The 20757-nt window shown below is 45.6% G+C and overlaps 1 protein-coding gene across 1 annotated transcript; it reads right to left on the reverse strand.

Moving 5' to 3' along the window:
* Positions 1 to 9684: 9684 nt before the first annotated feature.
* LOC144248167 (importin-4-like) lies at positions 9685 to 16990 on the reverse strand. The gene is made up of 5 exons (XM_077789906.1): positions 16689 to 16990; positions 15160 to 15277; positions 13605 to 13700; positions 11919 to 11988; positions 9685 to 9938 (listed from the first exon to the last, which is right to left on the reverse strand). Exons 1-5 carry the CDS (start codon positions 16988 to 16990, stop codon positions 9796 to 9798), a joined length of 729 nt encoding a protein of 242 aa, XP_077646032.1. The 3' UTR covers positions 9685 to 9795.
* Between the last annotated feature and the right edge of the window lie 3767 nt (positions 16991 to 20757).

Consider the following 20757-nt stretch of genomic DNA (forward strand, 5'->3'; position numbering starts at 1 on the left):
CAAGCCCCGCCCCTTCCCCTCAAGCCCCGCCCATTTCTCCAAGCCCCGCCCCTTTCTCCAAGTCCCGCCCCTTCCCTTCAAGCCCCGCCCCTTTTTCTAAACCCCGCCCCTTCCCCTCAAGTCCCGCCCCTTCCCCTCAAGCCCCGCCCCTTTATCTAAACCCCGCCCCTTCCCCTCAAGCCCCGCCCCTTTCTCTAAACCCCGCCCCTTCCCCTCAAGCCCAGCCCCATTTCCCTGCCCCGCCCCTTCTCTAACCCCGCCCCTTTCTCCAAGCCCCGCCCCCTTTCCCTGGCCCCACCCCTATTCTAACCCCGCCCCTTCCCCTCAAGCCCCGCCCCTCCCCCTCAAGCCCCGCCCCTTTCTCCAAGCCCCGCCCCTCCCCTCAAGCCCCGCCCCTCTCCCTACCCCCCGCCCCTTTCTTTGGCCCCGCCCCTCTCCAAGCCCCGCCCCTCCCCCAAGCCCCGCCCCTCTGTTTAAACCCCGCCCCTTTCAGGGCCCCTCCCCCCGGCCCTGCGCCGCCTCTGGGCTCTCTGTGCCCGGCCCCGCCCCCCGGCCCCGCCCCCGGAGCCACCCAGCGAGCTGGAGGTGGGACCGCCTTCCCAAAATTACCAACATTCCCAAATTCCCAAAATTCCAGAGCCTGAAATTCCCAAATTCCCAAATTCCCAAAATTCCAAACCCCGAAATTCCCAAAATCCCAAAATTACAAACCCCGAAATACCCAAAATCCCAAAATTCCAAACCCCGAAATACCCAAATTCCCCAAATTCCAAACCCCGAAATACCCAAAATCCCCCAAATTCCAAACCCCGAAATACCCAAATTCCCAAAATTCCAAACCCCGAAATACCCAAAATTCCCAAAATTCCAGAAATTCCCCAAATTCCCCAAATTCCAAACCCCGAAATCCTCAAATCCCAAAATTCCAGAAATTCCCCAAATTCCCAAAATTCCAAACCCCGAAATACCCAAATTCCCCAAATTCCAGAAATTCCCCAAAAATCCCAAAATTCCCAATCCCAAAAATCCCAAAATTCCAAACTTCAAAATCCCAAAATACCCAAAATTCCCGACCCTGAAATCCCCTAATTCCCGAAATGCCCGACCCTGAAACACCCAAATTCTGAAATTCCCAATCCCAAAAAATCCCAAAATTCCCAAAATTCCAGAACCCGAAATCCCAAAATTCCCGAAATTCCAAACACCGAAATCCCCAAATTCCGAAATTACCAATCCAACAAAATCCCAAAATTCCCAAAATTCCAGAACCCGAAATCCCCAAATTCCCAAAATTCCCAATCCCAAAAATTCCAAAAGTCCCCAAATTCCCAAAATCCCAAAATTCCCAAATTCCAAAATCCCCAAAATCCCAAATTTTGCCCGAAAATTCCCAATTTTAACCCTAAAAAATATGGGAATTTTGCCCCAAAAATTCCAAATTTTGCCCAAAATTCCCCAAATTTCCCCCCAAATCCCCAAATTTTCCCCAAAATTCCCTTTTTTCACCCCTCACATTCCGATTTTGCCCAAATTTTGGGAATTTGCCCCAAATTTCTCCCCAGGTGCTGCGGGAGGCGCTGGAGCCGAGCCTGGCCCCGCCCAGCTCCGGTGAGGCGCCGGAAATTTGGGAATTTTGGGAAAAATAGGGAATTTTTTGGGGAAATTTGGGAAAAATAGGGAATTTTGGGGGGAAATTTGGGCATTTTGGGGGAAATTGGGAATTTTGGGGGAAAAATCAGAATTTTGGGGGAAATTTGGGCATTTTGGGAAAATAGGGAATTTTTGGGGGGGGGAAATTGGGAATTTTTGGAGAAAATTGGGAGTTTTGGGGAAAATTTGGGGGTTTTGGGAAAAATAGGGAATTTTTGGGGAGAAATTTGGGAATTTTGGGGGAAAATTCAAGAATTTTAGGAGACTTTTTGGGTAAAACTGGGAAATTTGGGGGGAAATTTGGGAGTTTTGGGGGAATTTTGGGGATTTTGTGAAAAATTGGGAATTGTGGGGGGAAATTTGGGAGTTTTGGGGAAAATTTGGGAATTTTGAGTGAAAATTGGGAATGTTGGGGGAATTTTTGGGATTTTGGAAACAAATAGGGAATTTTGGGGGAAAATTGGGAATTTTAAGGGGAAATTTGGGTATTTTGGGGAAATATTTGGGATTTTGGAAAAAAATAGGGAATTTTGGGAGAAAATTTGGAAATTTCAGGTAAAACTGGGAATTTTGGAGGAAAATTTGGGAATTTTGGGGGGAAATTTGGGAATTTTGGGAGAATTTAGGGGATTTGGGGGAAAAATTGGGAATTTTGGGGGGAAATTGGAGATTTTGGGGAAAAGTTGGGAATTTTTGGGGGAAATTTGGGAATTTCGGGGCTGATTTTTCCTTTCCCCCTCCGCAGAGATTTCCCTGGAGCCGATGGAGGAGGAGCCGAGGTGGGGGCGTGGCCTAAACCAGAAATGGGCGTGGCCAATCCGAAAAATCCTCCAAATTCTGGAAAACTCTGGAAAATTCCGAAAATTCCCCAAAATTTGGGGAAATTTTGGGAAAATTTCATGAAAAAAAATGTAAAAAATCTGCCGCAAAATGGCTGCCAGAAACTGGAAGTGGGCGGGGCTTAACCCAAAAATTCTTGGATTCATCCAAAAATTTTCGGGATTCAACCGGAAGCGGAATTTCGGGAAGGAAAAATGGCGAAAATTTTGGGAGGATTTGGGAAAATTTTGGAAAAAAATTGATAAAAAAATTAAAAAAAAAAAAAAAAAAAATCAGGCACAAAATGGCCGCCAGCGAAAGCAGAAGTGGGCGGGGCTTAACCCGCAACCAGCCGAAATTTACCCCAAAAAATCAGAATTGAACAGAAAAAGGAATTTGGGGGAAATTCCCAAAATTTTGGGTGAATTTAGGATTTAAAAAAAAAAATGGGCGTGGCTTTGATGAAGGGCGTGGATTGGGTAAAAGGGGGCGGGGTTTGGTTAAAAAGGGGCGTGGTTTGGTTAGAAAGGGGGTGTGGCTTGCGGAAAGGGGCGTGGCTTGTTAAAGGAGTGGGCGTGCCTTTGATGGCGGGAGTAGGTTGGGGAAAGGGGCGTGGCTTAGTTAAAAGGGGCGTGGCTTGAAATAAAAGGGCGTGGCTTTCTGAAAGGGCGCGGCTTTTAGAGGAGTGGGCGTGGCTTACGGGGAGAGGGGGCGTGGCTTGTGGATGTAGTGTGCGTGGCTTAGAAATGAGTGGGCGTGGCTTTGATGGAGGGTATGGTTTAGTTAAATGGGCGTGGTTTGGCCAGAAAGGGGGCGTGGCTTGTGGATGGAGTGGGCGTGGCTTAGAAATGAGTGGGCGTGGCTTTGATGGAGGGTATGGTTTAGTTAAATGGGCGTGGTTTGGCCAGAAAGGGGGCGTGGCTTGCTGGAAAGTGGCGTGGTTTAGGTAAAAAGGGGCGTGGTTTGGCCAGAAAGGGGGCGTGGCTTTAAATGAAAGAGGACAGAAAGGGGGCGTGGTTCGCTGAAAGAGCATGGCTTGGTGAAGGAGTGGGCGTGGCTTGGAAAGGAGTGGGCGTGGTTTAATCAAAAGGGGGCGTGGCATGATCAAAAGGGGCGTGGTTTGGATTGAAAGGGGCGTGGCTTGCTGAAAGGGGCGTGGCTTGCTGAAAGGGCGCGGCTTGTTAGAGGAGTGGGCGTGGCTTGATAAAAAGTGGGCGTGGCCTCGACGGAGGGAGATGATTGGGGTAAAGGGGCGTGGCTATAAAAGGGGCGTGGCTTAAAGAGAAAAGGGGCGTGGTTTGGGGAGAGCAGGCACTGTTTTGTTGAATGAAGGGGCGTGGCTTGCTGAAAGGGGCGTGGCTTGAGAAAGGAGTGGGCGTGGCTTTGATGGAGGGCGTGGCTTGGGGAAAAGGGGCGTGGCTTAGTTAAAAGGGGGCGTGGCTTGAAATAAAAAGGCGTGGCTTTCTGAAAGGGCGCGGCTTACGGGGAGAGGGGGCGTGGCTTGCGGATGGAGTGGGCGTGGCTTAGAAATGAGTGGGCGTGGCTTTGATGGATGGAGAGAATTTTGTAATAGGGGGCGTGGTTTATTTAAAAAGGGGCGTGGCTTGGCCAGAAAGGGGGCGTGGCTTGTGGAGAACAGACGCGGCTTTTTAGAGGAGTGGGCGTGGCTTGGAAAGGCGTGGGCGTGGCTTTGATGGAGGGCGTGGGTTGGGAAAAGGGGGCGTGGCTTAGAAGGGGGCGTGGCTGGACGAAAGGGGCGTGGCTAACGGGGATAGGGGGCGTGGCTTGAATTCAAAGGGGCGTGGCTTGCTGAAAGAGGCGTGGTTAATGGGGAGAGGGGCGTGGCTTGGATTGAAAGGGGGCGTGGCTGTCCGAAAGGGGCGTGGCTAATGGGAAGAGGGGGAGTGGCTTTTCTGAAAGGGGCGTGGTTAATGGGGAGAGGGGGCGTGGCTTGGAGTGAAAGGGGGCGTGGCTGGCCGAAAGGGGCGTGGCTAATGGGAAGAGGGGGAGTGGCTTTTCTGAAAGGGGCGTGGTTAATGGGGAGAGGGGGCGTGGCTTGGAGTGAAAGGGGGCGTGGCTGTCGGAAAGGGGGCGTGGCTAATGATGAAAAGGGGCGTGGTTTGACGCTTGGCCCCGCCCCCAGCGCCCCGCCCCTCCCGGCCCCGCCCCCGGAGCTGCTGCCGGAGCTGCCGGAGGCGCCGCCCCTCGACCTCCGCAGGTGGGCTCGGAAATTCGGGAATTTTGGGGAATTTTCGGGAATTTTGGGGGTTTTGGGACATTTTGGGGGGAATTCTTTAAATTTCGGGGGAGTTTTTGGGGAAATTCCGGGGAATTTTGGGAGAACCTGGGGGGATTTTTTGAATTTTTGGGGATTTTTCAGGGATTTTATCGGCGAGTTTGAAGGGATTTTTTGGGGATTTTTCCAGGATTTTTGGGAGTTTCGGCAATTTGGGGAATTTAAAAAAAAAATTTTGTGGGATTTTTTTGTGAATTTTTTTGGAATTTTTGGAGGAATTCGGAATTAATTTTGGGGAATTTTTTTGGGAATTCAGGGGGAGTTTTATTAGGCATTTTTGGGGAATTTATGGGGATTATTGAGGAATTTTTGGGAATTTTGGATAATTTTTTTTTTAGATTTTGGCAATTTTGGGGGAGTTTTGAGGAATTTTTGTGACTCTTGTGGCACTTTTGGGACTTTTTTTGGGATTATTTTGTGTATTTTTTTATTTTTTAATTTTTGAGATTTTTTGGGACATTTTTTGGGAATATTTTGTGGATTTTTTTTTAATTTTATGAGATTTTTGGGATGTTTTTGGGATTATTTTGTGGATTTTTTTGTGAATTTTTTGAGATTTTTGGGACATTTTTTGGGATATTTTTGGGATTATTTTGAGGAGTTTTCTTTAATTTTATGAAATTTTGGGACTTTTTTGGAACATTTTTTTGAATTATTTTGTGGATTTTTTTTTTTTTAATTTTATGAGATTTTTGGGACATATTTTGTGACATTTTTTGCGATTATTTTTTGGATTTTTTTTTAAATTTTTTGAGATACTTGGGACATTTTTTGGGACACTTTTTGGGATTTTTTATTAATTTTTTGGCCATGTTTTTGGGAATTTTTTTGAGATATTTGTGGCATTTTTTGCGATTAATTTTTGTATTTATTTTTTTAATTTTTTGACATTTTTGGGACATTTTTTGGAACATTTTTTGGGATTATTCGGTGGATTTTTATTTTGATTTTTTTGAGATTTTTGGGACATTTTTTGGGATTATTCTGTGTATTTTTATTTTGATTTTTTTGAGATTTTTGGGACATTTTTTGTGATTATTTTGTGGATTTTTTTGGGAATTTTTGGACATTTTTGGGACATTTTTTGGGATTATTTTGTGGATTTTTATTTTGATTTTTTGAGATTTTCGGGATATATTTTTGGACATTTTTTGGGATTATTTTGTGTATTTTTTTAAATTTTTTTGGGGATTTTGGGGACATTTTTTGGGATATATTTTTGGAATTATTTTGTGGATTTTTATTTTAATTTTATGAGATTTTTGGGACATATTTTTGGACATTTTTTGGGATTATTTTGTAGATTTTTTTGAGAATTTTTGGACATTTTTGGGACCTTTTTTGGGATTATTTTGTGGATTTTTTTGGGAATTTTTGGGACATTTTTTGGAATTATTTTGTGGATTTTTATTTTGATTTTGTGAGATTTTTGGGACATATTTTGGGACATTTTTTGGGATTATTTTGCGAATTTTTATTTTAATTTTTTTAAGATTTTGGGGACATATTCTGGGACATTTTTTGGGATTTTGCCCGTTTTTTTTGGGAATTTTTCCGACCAATCCCGTCTCTCCGCCAGCCTGATCCTGGAGCACGCCCGCGCCCCGGAGGGGGCGGAGCTTGGCGCCATCCTGGGCCCTGATTGGCTGCGGCCGCGCGTCGCTCGGGCCTTCGCGCTGTGCCTGGGTGAGCCGTGGCCACGCCCCTTCCCTTAAGCCCCGCCCACTTAATTAATTTCCCCATTAAACTCTTTTTATTTAATCCCCACCCCTTAATTAATTTCCCCATTAGGCCCCGCCCATTTTAAGCCCCACCCCTTAATTAATTTCCCATTAGGCCCCGCCCCAATTACCTTCAAATCAAGCCCCGCCCCTTAATTTCCATATTAGACCCTGCCCACATTAAGCCCCGCCCACTTTAATCCCCACCCCTTAATTAATATTCTCATTAGGCCCTGCCCACTTTAAGCCCCGCCCACTTTAAGCTTTGCCCCTTAATTAATTTCCTCTTTAAGCTCCGCCCCTTATTTTAATTAATCTTTAAGCCCCGCCCACTTTAAGACCCGCCCCTTAATTAATTTCCTTATTAGCCCCAGCCCACTTTAAGCCCCACCCCTTAATTAATTTCCCCATTAGGCCCCGCCCACTTTAATCCCCACCCCTTAATTAATTTCCTAATTAGGCCCCGCCCACTTTAATCCCCACCCCTTAATTAATTTCCCCATTAGGCCCCGCCCATTTTAATCCCCACCCCTTAATTAATTTCCTCATTAGGCCCCGCCCACTTTAATCACCACCCCTTAATTAATTTCCCCATTAGGCCCCGCCCATTTTAATCCCCACCCCTTAATTAATTTCCTAATTAGGCCCCGCCCACTTTAATCACCACCCCTTAATTTCCTAATTAGGCCCCGCCCACTTTAAGCCCACCCCTTAATTAATATTAATTAAGCCCCGCCCCTTCCCCCCAGAGCTCTGCGCCTCCCATTGGCTGAAGCTGGAGCAGGCGCAGCCCTACGGACCAATCAGGATCCAGCTCCGCCCCGGCCGCCAATAAACCCCGCCCACTTTGCCTTATATGGAGCCGAGAGGGTTTTTGGGGGGAAATTTGGGGATTTTGGGAAAATTTGGGGATTTTGGGGGGAAATTTGGGGATTTTGGGAAAATTGGTGATTTTGGCGGGAAATTTGGGGATTTTGGGGGGAAATTTGGGGATTTTGGGGAAAAATTTGGGGATTTTGGGGAAATTTGGGGATTTTGGGGAAAAATTTGGGGATTTTGGGGAAATTTGGGGATTTTGGGGTGAAATTTGGGATTTTGGGGAAATTTGGGGAAAAATTTGGGGATTTTGGGGTGAAATTTGGGGATTTTGGGGTGAAATTTGGGGATTTTGGGGAAATTTGGGGATTTTGGGGGAAAATTGGGGATTTTGGGGGAAATTTGGGGATTTTGGGGGGAAATTTGGGGAAAATTTGGGGATTTTGTGGAAATTTGGGGGGAAATTTGGGGATTTTGGGGGAAATTTGGAGATTTTGGGGGAAATTTGGGGATTTTTGGGTGAAATTTGGGGATTTTGGGGAAATTTGGGGAAAAATTTGGGGATTTTGGGGAAATTCGGGGATTTTCGGGAAATTTGAGGATTTTGGGGTGAAATTTGGGGATTTTGGGGGAAATTTTGGGATTTTGGGGAAAAATTTGGGGATTTTGGGGGAAATTTGGGGATTTTGGGGGAAATTTGGGGATTTTGGGAAAATTTGGAAATTTTGGGAAAAAATTTGAGGATTTTGGGGGAAATTTAGGGATTTTTGGGTGAAATTTGGGGATTTTGGGGGAAATTTGGGGATTTTTGGGAAAATTTGGGGATTTTGGGGAAAAATTGGAGATTTTAAGGGAAATTTGGGAAAAAATTTGGGGATTTTGGGGAAATTTGGGGATTTTGGGGGAAATTTGGGGATTTTGGGGTGAAATTTGGGGTAAAATTTGGGGATTTTGGGGGAAATTTGGGGATTTTGGGAAAATTTGGAAATTTTGGGAAAAAATTTGAGGATTTTGGGGAAAATTTGGGGATTTTGGGGAAAATTTTGGGATTTTGGGGAAATTTGGGGTTTTTGGGGGGAAATTTGGGGATTTTGGGAAAATTTGGGGATTTTAAGGGAAATTTGGGGATTTGGGGGAAAATTTGGGGATTTTGGGAAAATTTGGGGATTTTAAGGGAAATTTGGGGATTTGGGGGAAAATTTGGGGATTTTTGGGGGAAAATTTCGGGATTTTGGGGAAATTTGGGGATTTTGGGGGAAATTTGGGGTTTTTGGGGGGAAATTTGGGGATTTTGGGGGGAAATTTGGAAATTTTTGGAAAAAATTTGAGGATTTTGGGAGAAATTTGGTGATTTTGGGGGAAATTTGGGGATTTTGGGGGAAATTTGGGGATTTGGGGCAAATTTGGGGATTTTGGGGGGAAATTTGGGGATTTTTTGAAAATTTAGACAGAAATTTGGGGAAATTTGGGAATTTTTGGAGAAACTTTGGAGAAATTTGGGAAAAAGTCAGGAATTTTTGGGGAAATTTGGTGAATTTTGGGATTTGGGGGAATTTGGGGAATTTTGGGGGGATTTTTAGGAAAATTTGGGAATTTTGGGAGGAGTTTTGGGAATTTTTAAGGGAATTTGGGGGAAATTTGGAATTTGGGGCCATTTTTCAGAATTTGGAGGGAAATTGGGAATTTTGGGAGGAATTTGGGAATTTTGGGAGGAATTTGGGAATTTCAGGAACTTCTGGGAACTTTCGGGTGGAATTTTTGGAATTTTGTAGAATTTTGGGTATTTTTTTACCGAATTTTGGGAATTTGAGTGGAATTTGGAAATTTTGGGGTGAAATTTGGAAATTTTTTGTGATATTTGGGGGAAATATGGGGATTTTGGGGAAATCTGGGTGAAATTCGGGAAGTGTGGGGAATTTTCGGGTGGAATTGGGAAATTTTGGGGAAATTTTGGGGAAATTTGGGAATTTTTGGGAAATTTGGGTGAAATTTCAGATTTTTGGGAAATTTTTGTGCAAAATTTGGGAATTTTGAAGAATTCTGGGGGAGATTTGGGAATTCTTGACAAAACCTGGGAATTTTGAGCAATTTTTTTTTTTTTGAAACTTGGGAATTTCGGTTGAAAATTTGTAAATTTTTGGGAAATTTTGGTGAAATTTGGGCATTTTGGGGAATTTTTGGCGTAAAATTTGGGAGTTCTGGGGGATTTTGGGGATTTCTGGATCAAATCCGAGAATTTTTTTGGGCGAAAATTGGGAATTTTAAGAGTTTCTGGGTGAGATTTGTGAATTTTGGGGAATTTTTTGGGTAAAATTTGGGAATTTTGGGTTAAATTTGGGAATTTTTGGGTTAAAATTGGGAATTTCAGGTGAATTCCGGACGTTTCGGGGTGAAATTTCTTGGAATTTTTTGGGAATTTCTGTAAATTCCTGGATTTTCCCAAGCCCCGCCCCCTCCGCGCAGGCCACGCCCCCTTTCTGCTTTCCCGCGTTTTTATTGGTCGCCGGTGACGTCATCCAGCAGCTGGGCCAAGATGGCGGCGTGGGCGGGGTCCAGGGAGGCCACGCCCACCCGGAAGTGCCGCGGGTTGGCCACGCCCATCGCCCGCAGCAGCGCCAGCAGCGATTGGCTGAGCCCTGGCAGGGGGCGGGGCCGGGAAAAGAGGAGAAAGGAGGAAAAATGAGGAAAAAATGAGAAAAAAAGGGAAAAAAATGAGAAAAAAAAGAGAAAAAAGAGAAAAAAAAGAGGAAAAAGGAGGAAAAAAGAGAAAAAATTAGAAAAAAAGAAAAAAATGAGAAAAAAAAAGAGAAAAAAATGAGAAAAAAAGAGAAAAAATGAGAAAAAAACCAAAAAATTAAAAACATGAGAAAAAAAGAGAAAAAAAAAGATTAAAAAATGAGAAAAGAAGGAGAAAAAAAAGATAAAAAAATGAGAAAAAAATGAGAAAAAAAATGAGAAAAAGAGAAAAAATGAGGAAAAAAAACAAAAAAAATGAGAAAAAATGAGAAAAGAGAAAAAAATGAGAAAAAAATGAGGGAAAAAAGAGAAAAAAGGAGAAAAAATGAGAAAAAAATGAGAAAAAAGAAAAAAGGAGAAAAAAATGAGAAAAAAGAGAAAAAAAGGGAAAAAAAGAAAAAAATAAGAAAAAAAGAAAAATAAGAGAAAAAAAGAGAAAAAGATGAGGAAAAAAAGAGAAAAAAGCAGAAAAAAAGGAGAAAAAATGAGAAAAAAATGAGAAAAAAAACAGAAAAAAAAGAGAAAAATGACAAAAAAATGAGAAAAAAAAGAGAAAAAAATGAGAAAAAAAGGCAAAAAAAAAGAAAAAAAAAGAGAAAAGAAGGAAAAAAAGAGAAAAAAATGAGAAAAAAATGAGAAAAAAAGAGAAAAAAGAAAAAAGTGAGAAAAAAAAGAGAAAAAAAAGGGAAAAAAATGAGGATAAAAGAGAAAATAAGGGATAAAAGAGAAGAAAATGAGAAAAAAATGAGAAAAAAGAGAAAAAAAAGAGAAAAAAAAGAGAAAAAAATGAGAAAAAAAACAGGAAAAAATGAGAAAAATGAGAAAAAAAATGAGAAAAAAGAGAAAAAACAAAGAGAAAATAAAATGAGAAAAAAAGAGAAAAAAAATGAGAAAAAAATGAGAAAAGAAAGAGAAAAAAGAAAAAAAATGGGAAAAAAATGAGAAAAAAATGAGAAAAAAGGAGAAAAAAATGAGAAAAAAGAGAAAAAAAGGGAAAAAAAGAGGAAAAAAATAAGAAAAAAAAGAAAAATAAGAGAAAAAAAGAGAAAAAAGCAGAAAAAAAGGAGAAAAAATGAGAAAAAAAAACAGAAAAAAAAGAGAAAAATGACAAAAACATGAGAAAAAAAAGAGATAAAAATGAGAAAAAAAGGCGAAAAATAAGAAAAAAAAAGAGAAAAGGATGAGACAAAAAGAGAAAAAAAATGAGAAAAAAAAGAGAAAAAAATCCCAAAAAACTCCCAATTTCCCCCCCAAGAATCCCCAAATTTTTTCCTAAATTTTCCCCCAAAATTCCCCATTTTCCTCAAAATCCCCAAATTTTCCCCCCAAATTCCCAAATTCCTCCCCAACATCCCCCAAAATTCCCAAAAATTCCAAAATTTCCCCCCAAATTCCCAAATTTCCACCAGAAATTCCCAAAATTTCCCGCAAATTCCCAGAAAATCCCCAAATTTCCCCCTAAATCCCCAATTTTTCCCTCAAAATCCCCCAAAATTCCCAAAATTTCTCCCAAACTTCCCAAATTTTCCCTCAAAAATTCCCAAATTTCCCCCCAAAACCCAAAAAAATTCTCCAATTTTCCCCCAAACCCCCAAATTTTTTCCCAAATTTTCTCCAAAATTCCCAAATTTCCACCAAAAATTCCCAAAATTCTTCCCATTTTCCCCCAAATCCCCAAATTTTACCCCAAATTCCTCCTCAAAATCCCCCAAAATTCCCAAATTTTCCCCCAAATTCCCACTTTTTTCCCCTAAAATCACCCAATTTCCCCCCCAAAATCCCGATTTTTTCCCCCAAAATCCCCAATTTTTCCCCGAAATTGCCCAAAATTCCCGAATTTCTCCCCAAAATTCCCCAAATTCCCGAATTTTCCATCCCACCTGCCGGGAGGCGCCGCTGGGCCAGGCCGGGGCCGACGGCGCCGACGAACGCCGCGAGGTGAGGGAGCAGCTGGGGCCAAAAATTCCCAAATTTTGGGGGAATTTCGGGAAAATTTGGGAGTTTCGGGGATTTGGGGGGAATTTTAGGGAATTTCGGGGAAAAAATTGGGGAAAAAAATGGGGAATTTTGGGGAGAAAATGGGGATTTTAGGGGGAAAAATGGGAATTTTTGGGGAGAATTTGGGGGGAATTTGGGGATTTTTGGGGGAATTTTGGGAATTTTTGGGAATTTTGGGGAAATTCGGGGAAAAATTGGGGAATTTTGGGGAGAAGTTGGAGATTTTTGAGGGAAATTGAGAATTCTGGGGGGTTTTGGGGGAATTTTGGGAATTTTTGGGGAAATTTTGGAATTTTTTTGGGGAAATTTGGGGGAATTTGGGAATATGAGGAAATTGGGGGAAAATTTGGGGATTTTGGGGAAAAATTTGGGAATTTTGGGGGGAAATTGGGAAAATTTGGGAATTTGAGGAGAAATTTTGAGGGATTTGGGAGAAATTTGGGAATTTTGGGGATTTTTGGGGAAATTTGGGGAATTTTTGGGGAAAAGTTTGGGAATTTTGGGGAGAAATTTGGAATTTTGGGGGAAATTTTTGGGAGAACTTGGGGAACTTTTGGGGGGATTTTGGGATTTTTTTGGGAAAATTCAGAATTTTTGGGGGAATTTTGGCAGAAATTCAGGAATTTTGGGGAAATTCGGGGAAAATTTGGGGATTTTTGGGGGAAAAAATTGGGAATATGAGGGGGAATTTTGGGGGGATTTTTCTGGGGAAATTTTGGGTAAAAAATGGGAAAATTTGGGATTTTTGGGGTAAAAAATCAGGAATTTTGGGGAAAATTCGAGAAACTTTGGGAAAAGTTGGGAATTTTAGGGTAATTTTCCGGGAATTGAGGAATTTTTTTGGCGGAAAATTCAGAAATTTTGGGATTTTTTTGGGAAATTCAGAATTTTGGAGAATTTCAGGGTAAAAATTGAGAATTTTGGGGAGAATTTTTGGGAGAAATTGGGGATTTTGGGTTAATTTTGGGTAAATTTTGGGGGATTTGGGGGAAATTTGGGAATTTTGCCAAAATTTGGGGAAAAATTTGGGGATTTTGGAGAAAAAATTGGGAATTTTGGGGAGAAATTGGGAATTTTTGGGAAAATTTAGATTGAAATTTGGAGGAAATTTTGGGATTTTTTTGGGGGGGAAAATTCAGAATTTGGGGGAATTTTGGCAGAAATTTCAGAATTTTGGGGGAAATTCGGGGATTTTGGGGAATTTTTGGGATTTGGGAAGAAATTTGGCAGGATATGGGGGAAATTCGGGAATTTTGGGTTGAAATTGGAATTTTGGGGAGAATTTTGTTGAATTTCTCCCAAATTTTTTTTTGGCATTTTTTTCCCAACCGTCGGCCAAATTTTTTCCCAAATTTCCCCCAAATTTTGGGAATTTTCGGAGCAGATTTTGGGGTCAATTTGCTCCATTTTATCCCCCCAATATTTTGAATATTTTGCTGTATTTTCCCCAAATTCCGCCGGATTTTTTCACTTTTTTTTTTTTAAATTTTTCCCCCATTTTTTCCCCCAAATTTTGGGGATCCTCGGGGCCGGATTTTGGGGTGAATTTGGGCGATTTTGGGGCTCACCAGCTCGGGCCCCGCCCTCAGCAGGAAGTTCAGCACCGGCGCCTCCTCCTCGAGATCCTCCGAGATCGGCAGCGCCCCCAGGAGCAGCGGCAGCAGCTGCACCAGTATGGACCAGTATAAACCAGTATGGACCAGTATGGACCAGTATAAACCAGTATGGACCAGTATGGACCAGTATAAACCAGTATGGACCAGTATAAACCAGTATGGACCAGTATGGACCAGTATAAACCAGTATGGACCAGTATAAACCAGTATGGACCAGTATGGACCAGTATAAACCAGTATGGACCGGTATGGACCAGTATAAACCAGTACAGACCAGTATAAACCAGTATGGACCGGTATGGACCAGTATGGACCAGTACGGACCAGTATGGACCAGTATGGACCAGTATGGACCAGTGTGGACCAGTATGGACCAGTATGGACCAGTATGGAACAGTATGGACCAGTATGGACCAGTATGGAGCAGTATGGACCAGTATAAACCAGTATAAACCAGTATGGACCAGTATGGACCAGTATGGAGCAGTATGGACCAGTATAAACCAGTATAAACCAGTATGGACCAGTATGGACCAGTACGGACCAGTATGGACCAGTATAAACCAGTATAAACCGGTATGGACCAGTATGGACCAGTATAAACCAGTATGGACCAGTATGGACCAGTATGGACCAGTATGGACCAGTATGGACCAGTATAAACCAGTATGGACCAGTATAAACCAGTATGGACCAGTATGGACCAGTATGGAGCAGTATGGACCAGTATGGACCAGTATAAACCAGTATGGACCAGTATGGACCAGTATAAACCAGTATGGACCAGTATGAACCAGTATAAACCAGTATGGACCAGTATGGACCAGTATGGACCAGTATGGACCAGTATGGAGCAGTATGGACCAGTATGGACCAGTATAGACCAGTATGGACCAGTATGGACCAGTATGGACCAGTATGGACCAGTATGGACCGGTATAAACCAGTATGGACCAGTATGGACCAGTATAAACCAGTATGGACCAGTATGGACCGGTATAAACCAGTATAAACCAGTATAAACCGGTATGGACCAGTATGGACCAGTATGGACCAGTATAAACCAGTATGGACCAGTATGGACCAGTATAAACCAGTATAAACCAATATGGACCAGTATGGACCGGTATAAACCAGTATAAACCAGTAACCCCAAATCCCCATTTCCCCCATTTTTAACCCTTTAAAATCCAATTTTTTCCCCATTTTTCCCCTCCCAGTTCATCCCAGTATAAACCAGTTACCCCCAACCTCCTCCTAGTCCCTCCCAGTTCCCTCCCCGTATAAACCAGTTCCCTCCCAGTTCCCTCCCAGTTCCCTCCCAGTCCCTCCCAGTTCCCTCCCAGTCCCTCCCAGTTCATCCCAGTCCCTCCCAGTTCCCTCCCAGTCCCTCCCAGTTCATCCCAGTCCCTCCCAGTTCCCTCCCAGTCCCTCCCAGTCCCCCCCAATCCCCTCCCAGTCCCTCCCAGTTCCCTCCCAGTCCCTCCCAGTCCCTCCCAGTACCCACCTGCGGGCAGGGCGCCCCCTGCTGTCTGACCAGCGCCCCCAGCGCGTTGTCCCGGACCCGCCCCGGCCCCTCCCCCCGCAGGGCGCGCAGGCAGAGCTCCGCCCCCGGCCACGCCCCCCTGCCAATTAAGGAAAAAGGGGCGGGGCTTCGACGGAAAGGGGCGGGGCTTCGGGGGTAGATTGACAAAGGGGCGGGGCTCGGCCTTATATGGGGATTGGGGGCGTGGCTTTGGGGTTGATTGACAAGGGGGCGTGGCTTGAGCTTATAGAGGGATTGGGGGCGTGGCTTTGCGGTTGATTGACAAGGGGGCGGGGCTTGGGGAAAAGGGGGCGGGGCGTAGAGCTCATTAAAGGAATGTGGGCGGGGCTTTGGGTTGATTGGCAAGTGGGCGGAGCTAAGAGAAAAGGGGGCGGGGCTTAGAGCTCATTAAAAGAATGTGGGCGGGGCTTTTGGGGTTGATTGACAAGGGGACGGGGCATGGGCTTATAGAGGAATTGGGGGCGTGGCTTTGCGGTTGATTGACAAGGGGGCGGGGCTTAGGGAAAACGGGGGCGGGGCTTACAGCTCATTAAAGTAATGTGGGCGGGGCTTTGGGGTTGATTGACAAGGGGGCGGGCCTTGAGCTCATAGAGGGATTGGGGGCGTGGCTTTGCGGTTGATTGACAAGGGGGCGGAGCTAAGATAAAAGGGGGCGGGGCTTAGAGCTCATTAAAGGAATGTGGGCGGGGCTTTGGGTTGATTGGCAAGTGGGCGGGGCTTAGGGAAAAGGAGGCGGGGCTTAGAGCTCATTAAAGGAATGTGGGCGGAGCTTTGGGGTTGATTGGCAAGGGGGCGGGGCTGGAGCTTATAAAGGGATTGGGGGCGTGGCTTTGGGGTTGATTGACAAGGGGGCGGGGCTTACGGGATCATGGGCGGGGCTTAGAGCTCATTAAAGGAATGTGGGCGGGGCTTCGGAGTTTGATTGGCAAGGGGCGGGGCTTGAGAAAATGTGGGCGTGGCTTAAACGTGTGTGGGCGTGGCTTAAAGTATTTTAATTAAATGTGGGCGGGGTTTAAGCATTCAATGAAAAGTGGGCGGGGCTTAAGGGATTCTGGGAGGGGCTTCGAGCCTTTTAAGAGAATGTGGGCGGGGCTTAGAGCTCATTAAAAATGTGGGCGTGGCTTGAAAGATTGTGGGCGTGGCTTAAGGGAATGTGGGCGGGGCTTTACACTTATTATGGAAATGTGGGCGGGGCTTAAGGGATAGTGGGCGGGGCTTAAAGTTCATTAAGGGAATGTGGGCGGGGCTTAAGTGATTGTGGGCGGGGTTTAAAGCTCATTAAGGGAAAGTGGGCGGGGCTTATGTGATTGTGGGCGTGGCTTAAAGTTTATTAAGGGAATGTGGGCGGGGCTTAAAGGAATATGGGCGTGGCTTAAAGCTCATTGATGAAAAGTGGGCGGGGCTTAATGGGATGTGGGCGTGGCTTAAAGATGGCGGGAGGGGTTCAGGGCCCCCCAAGCCCCTCCCCCCGCCTCCCCATTGGCGGATACTCCAGGTGGGCGTGTCCGGCGGCCTCGCCGATCCGGCCAATGGCGTAGAAGGCGTTGGCCCTGACCTCGGGGTCGGCGTCAGCGGCGGCCAATCGGAAGGCGGGGCCCAGGTCGGGCAGGAAGGGCGTGGCCTCGGGGCCCAGGGCGCCGCCCAGCTGGCCAATCACGGCCCCCGCCCAGGACCGCGCCCCCGGGTGGGCGGGGTCGGCCAGGGCGGCCAATAGGGAGGGGAGGAGGCGGCGGAAGAGGCGGGGCGGGAAGGCCACGCCCCCCCCGGTGCCGGCCACGCCCACCCGCGCCATGGCCACGCCCACCTCCGGCAGCCAATCGGAGGCCGTCTCGCGGAGCTCGGAGCGCTGGGAGGTCTGGGGGGTGGGAGGGGTTACTGGGAGGGACTGGGAGGGACTGGGAGAGACTGGGAGGGAACTGGGAGGGAACTGGGAGGGACTGGGAGGGACTGGGAGGGACTGGGAGGGAACGGGGAGGGAACTGGGAGGAACTGGGAGGGACTGGGAGGGAACTGGGAGGGACTGGGAGGGAACTGGGAGGGAACTGGGAGGGACTGGGAGGGACTGGGAGGGACTGGGAGGGAACTGGAAGGGACTGGGAGGGAACTGGGAGGGAACTGGGAGGGATTGGGAGGGAACTGGGAGGAACTGGGAGGGAACTGGGAGGGAACTGGGAGGGAACTGGGGGGGACTGGGAGGGAATGGGAGGGACTGGGAGGAACTGGGAGGGAACTGGGAGGGAACTGGGAGGGAATGGGAGGGAACTGGGAGGAACTGGGAGGGAACTGGGAGGGAACTGGGAGGGAATGGGAGGGACTGGGAGGAACTGGGAGGGAACTGGGAGGGACTGGGAGGGACTGGGAGGAACTGGGAGGGAACTGGGAGGGAACTGGGAGGGAATGGGAGGGACTGGGAGGAACTGGGAGGGAACTGGGAGGGACTGGGAGGGACTGGGAGGGACTGGGAGGAACTGGGAGGGAATGGGAGGGACTGGGAGGGACTGGGATGAACTGGGAGGGACTGGGAGGGAACTGGGAGGAACTGGGAGGGAATGGGAGGGACTGGGAGGAACTGGGAGGGAACTGGGAGGGACTGGGAGGGACTGGGAGGGACTGGGAGGAACTGGTTTGGACTGGGAGGAACTGGGAGGGAATGGGAGGGACTGGGAGGAACTGGGAGGGAACTGGGAGGAACTGGGAGGAACTGGGAGGAACTGGGAGGAACTGGGAGTGGGATTTGGGGTTACTGCAACAGACTGGGATCAAACTGGGTTGGACTGGGAGGGACTGGGCCATACTGGGATGGACTGGGCTGAACTGGGAGATACTGGAATGAACTGGGAATGGGATTTGAGATCACTGGGATGGACTGGGACCAAACTGGCATGAACTGGGAGGGACTGGGAGGGACTGGGCCATACTGGGATGGACTGGGCTGAACTGGGAGTTACTGGAATGAACTGGGAATGGGATTTGGGGTCACTGGGACCAAACTGGGATGAACTGGGAGTTACTGGAATGAACTGGGAATGGGATTTGGGGTCACTGGGACCAAACTGGGATGAACTGGGAGTTACTGGGACAAACTGGGAATGGGATTTGGGGTTACTGGGATGAACTGGGATGAACTGGGAGCCGCTCCCCCACCTCCTCCTCGTCGCCGTCCCCTCGGGATCTCAGGCAGGCGATCTGTAGGAGAAAGGGGCGGGGCTTAAACAAGCCACGCCCACCCGCCAAAGTCACGCCCCCTCACCCAAGCCCCGCCCCCATTGGTCAAACCCCCCTCAAGCCACGCCCACAACCCCAAACCCCGCCCACATTAAACCACGCCCACTTTAAGACCCGCCCCCTCTCACCTGCCCGACGATGACGTCACACAGGGCTCGGCCAATGGGCTCCAGCCATTCCGGGGGGGCGTGGCCTGGGGGCTGCAGCAGCCGCCCGACCCCGCCCACCGCCCCCAGGGCCCCGCCCACTTCCGGCTCCGCCCGCAGCGCCCCCAGCAGCGCCCGGAACGCCCCCTGCTGGACGGGGGAGGGGCCTGCGGGGAACCAGTATAAACCAGTATAAACCAGTATAAACCAGTATAAACCAGTACAAACCAGTATAAACCAGTACAGACCAGTACAGACCAGTATAAACCAGTTTAACGCCTTTTTTCCCCAACTTTTCCCCATTTTTTCCCTATTTTTCCCAATTTTTTCCCAATGTTTTCCCATTTTTCCCCTTTTTCAGTGGAAAAAATCCCAGTATAAACCAGTATAAACCAGTATAAACCAGCACAAACCAGTACAAACCAGTATAAATCAGTTTAACACCTTTTTTCCCAACTTCTCCCCATTTTTTCCCCATTTTTCCCAATTTTTTCCCATTTTTTCCCATTTTTCCCCTTTTACGGTGGAAAAAATCCCAGTATAAACCAGTATAAACCAGTACAGACCAGTACAGACCAGTTTAATGCCTTTTTTCCCAACTTTTCCCCATTTTTTCCCCATTTTTCCCAATTTTTTCCCATTTTTCCCCTTTTTCGGTGGAAAAAATCCCAGTATAAACCAGTATAAACCCGTATAAACCAGTACAGACCAGTACAAACCAGTACAGACCAGTTTAACGCCTTTTTTCCCAACTTTTCCCCGTTTTTTCCCCATTTTTCCCAACTTTTTCCCATTTTTTCCCATTTTTCCCCTTTTACAGTGGAAAAAATCCCAGTATAAACCAGTATAAACCAGAACAGACCAGTACAAACCAGTATAAACCAGTTTAACGCCTTTTTTCCCAACTTTTCCCCATTTTCCCCCCATTTTTTCCAATTTTTTCCCATTTTTCCCCTTTTTTGGTGGAAAAAATCCCAGCATAAACCAGTATAAACCAGTACAGACCAGTACAAACCAGTATAAACCCTTTTTTCCCAATTTTCCCCATTTTCCCTATGTTTTCTCCCAATTTTTCTGATTTTTTGCCATTGTTTCCCAATTTCTTCCCATTTTTGCCCATTTTTGGTGAAAGAATCCCAGTATAAACCAGTATGAACCAGTACAAACCAGTTTGATTATTTATTCCCCATTTTTTCCCATTTTTTCCCAATTCATTCCCATTTTTGGTGCTCCCATCTGATATCCCATGCAAAAAATCCCAGTATAAACCAGTATAAACCAGTATGGACCAGTGTAAACCAGTATAAACCAGTATGGACTGATATAAACCAGTTTAACCCCTTTTTTCCCAATTTTTTCCCCTTTTTTTGCTGTTTTTTCCCTTTTTTTTCCCATTTTTCCCCATTTCCAGTGGGCAAAATCCCAGTAAAAACCAGTATAAACCAGTACAAACCAATTCATTTTTTCCCAATTTTTCCACGTTTTTTCTAATTTTTTTCCATTTTTTCCCTTTTTTCCCCAATTTTTTCCCATTTTTGCAGCACAAAATCCCAGTGCAAACCAATATAAACCAGTATGGACCAGTATAAACCAGTATAACGTGTTTTTTCCCTATTTTTCCCCAATTTTTTTCCCATTTCTCCCCAATTTTTTCAAATTTTTGCCCAATTTTATCGCTCCCAGTTGCTCTCCCAGACACAAAATCCCAGTATAAACCAGTTCAAACCAGTATAAACCAGTATAAACCACTTTGACCCTTTTTCCCCCAATTTTTCACATTTTTCCCCCAATTTTTCCCCAATTTTCCCCTTTTTCCCCCAATTTTTTCCCATTTTTCCCATTTTTGTCCATTTTTGGAGCACACAATCCCAGTATAAACCAATATAAACCAGTACAAACCAGTTTGACCTTTTTTCCCCCAATTTTTCCCTTTTTTCCCCAATTTTTCCCCATTTTTTCCCATTTTTGGAACACAAAATCCCAGTACAAACCAGTATAAACCAGTTTAACGCCTTTTTTCCCAACTTTTCCACATTTTTTCCCATTTTTTTTCATTTTTCCCCTTTTTTTGGTGGAAAAAATCCCAGTATAAACCAGTATAAACCAGTATAAACAATTTTGACCCGTTTTTCCCCATTTTTTCCCATTTCTTCCCATTTTTTTTCATTTTTCCCCTTTTTTGGTGGAA

The sequence above is a fragment of the Lonchura striata genome, chromosome 39 (genome assembly GCF_046129695.1).
Source record: "Lonchura striata isolate bLonStr1 chromosome 39, bLonStr1.mat, whole genome shotgun sequence".
NCBI lineage: Eukaryota > Metazoa > Chordata > Aves > Passeriformes > Estrildidae > Lonchura > Lonchura striata.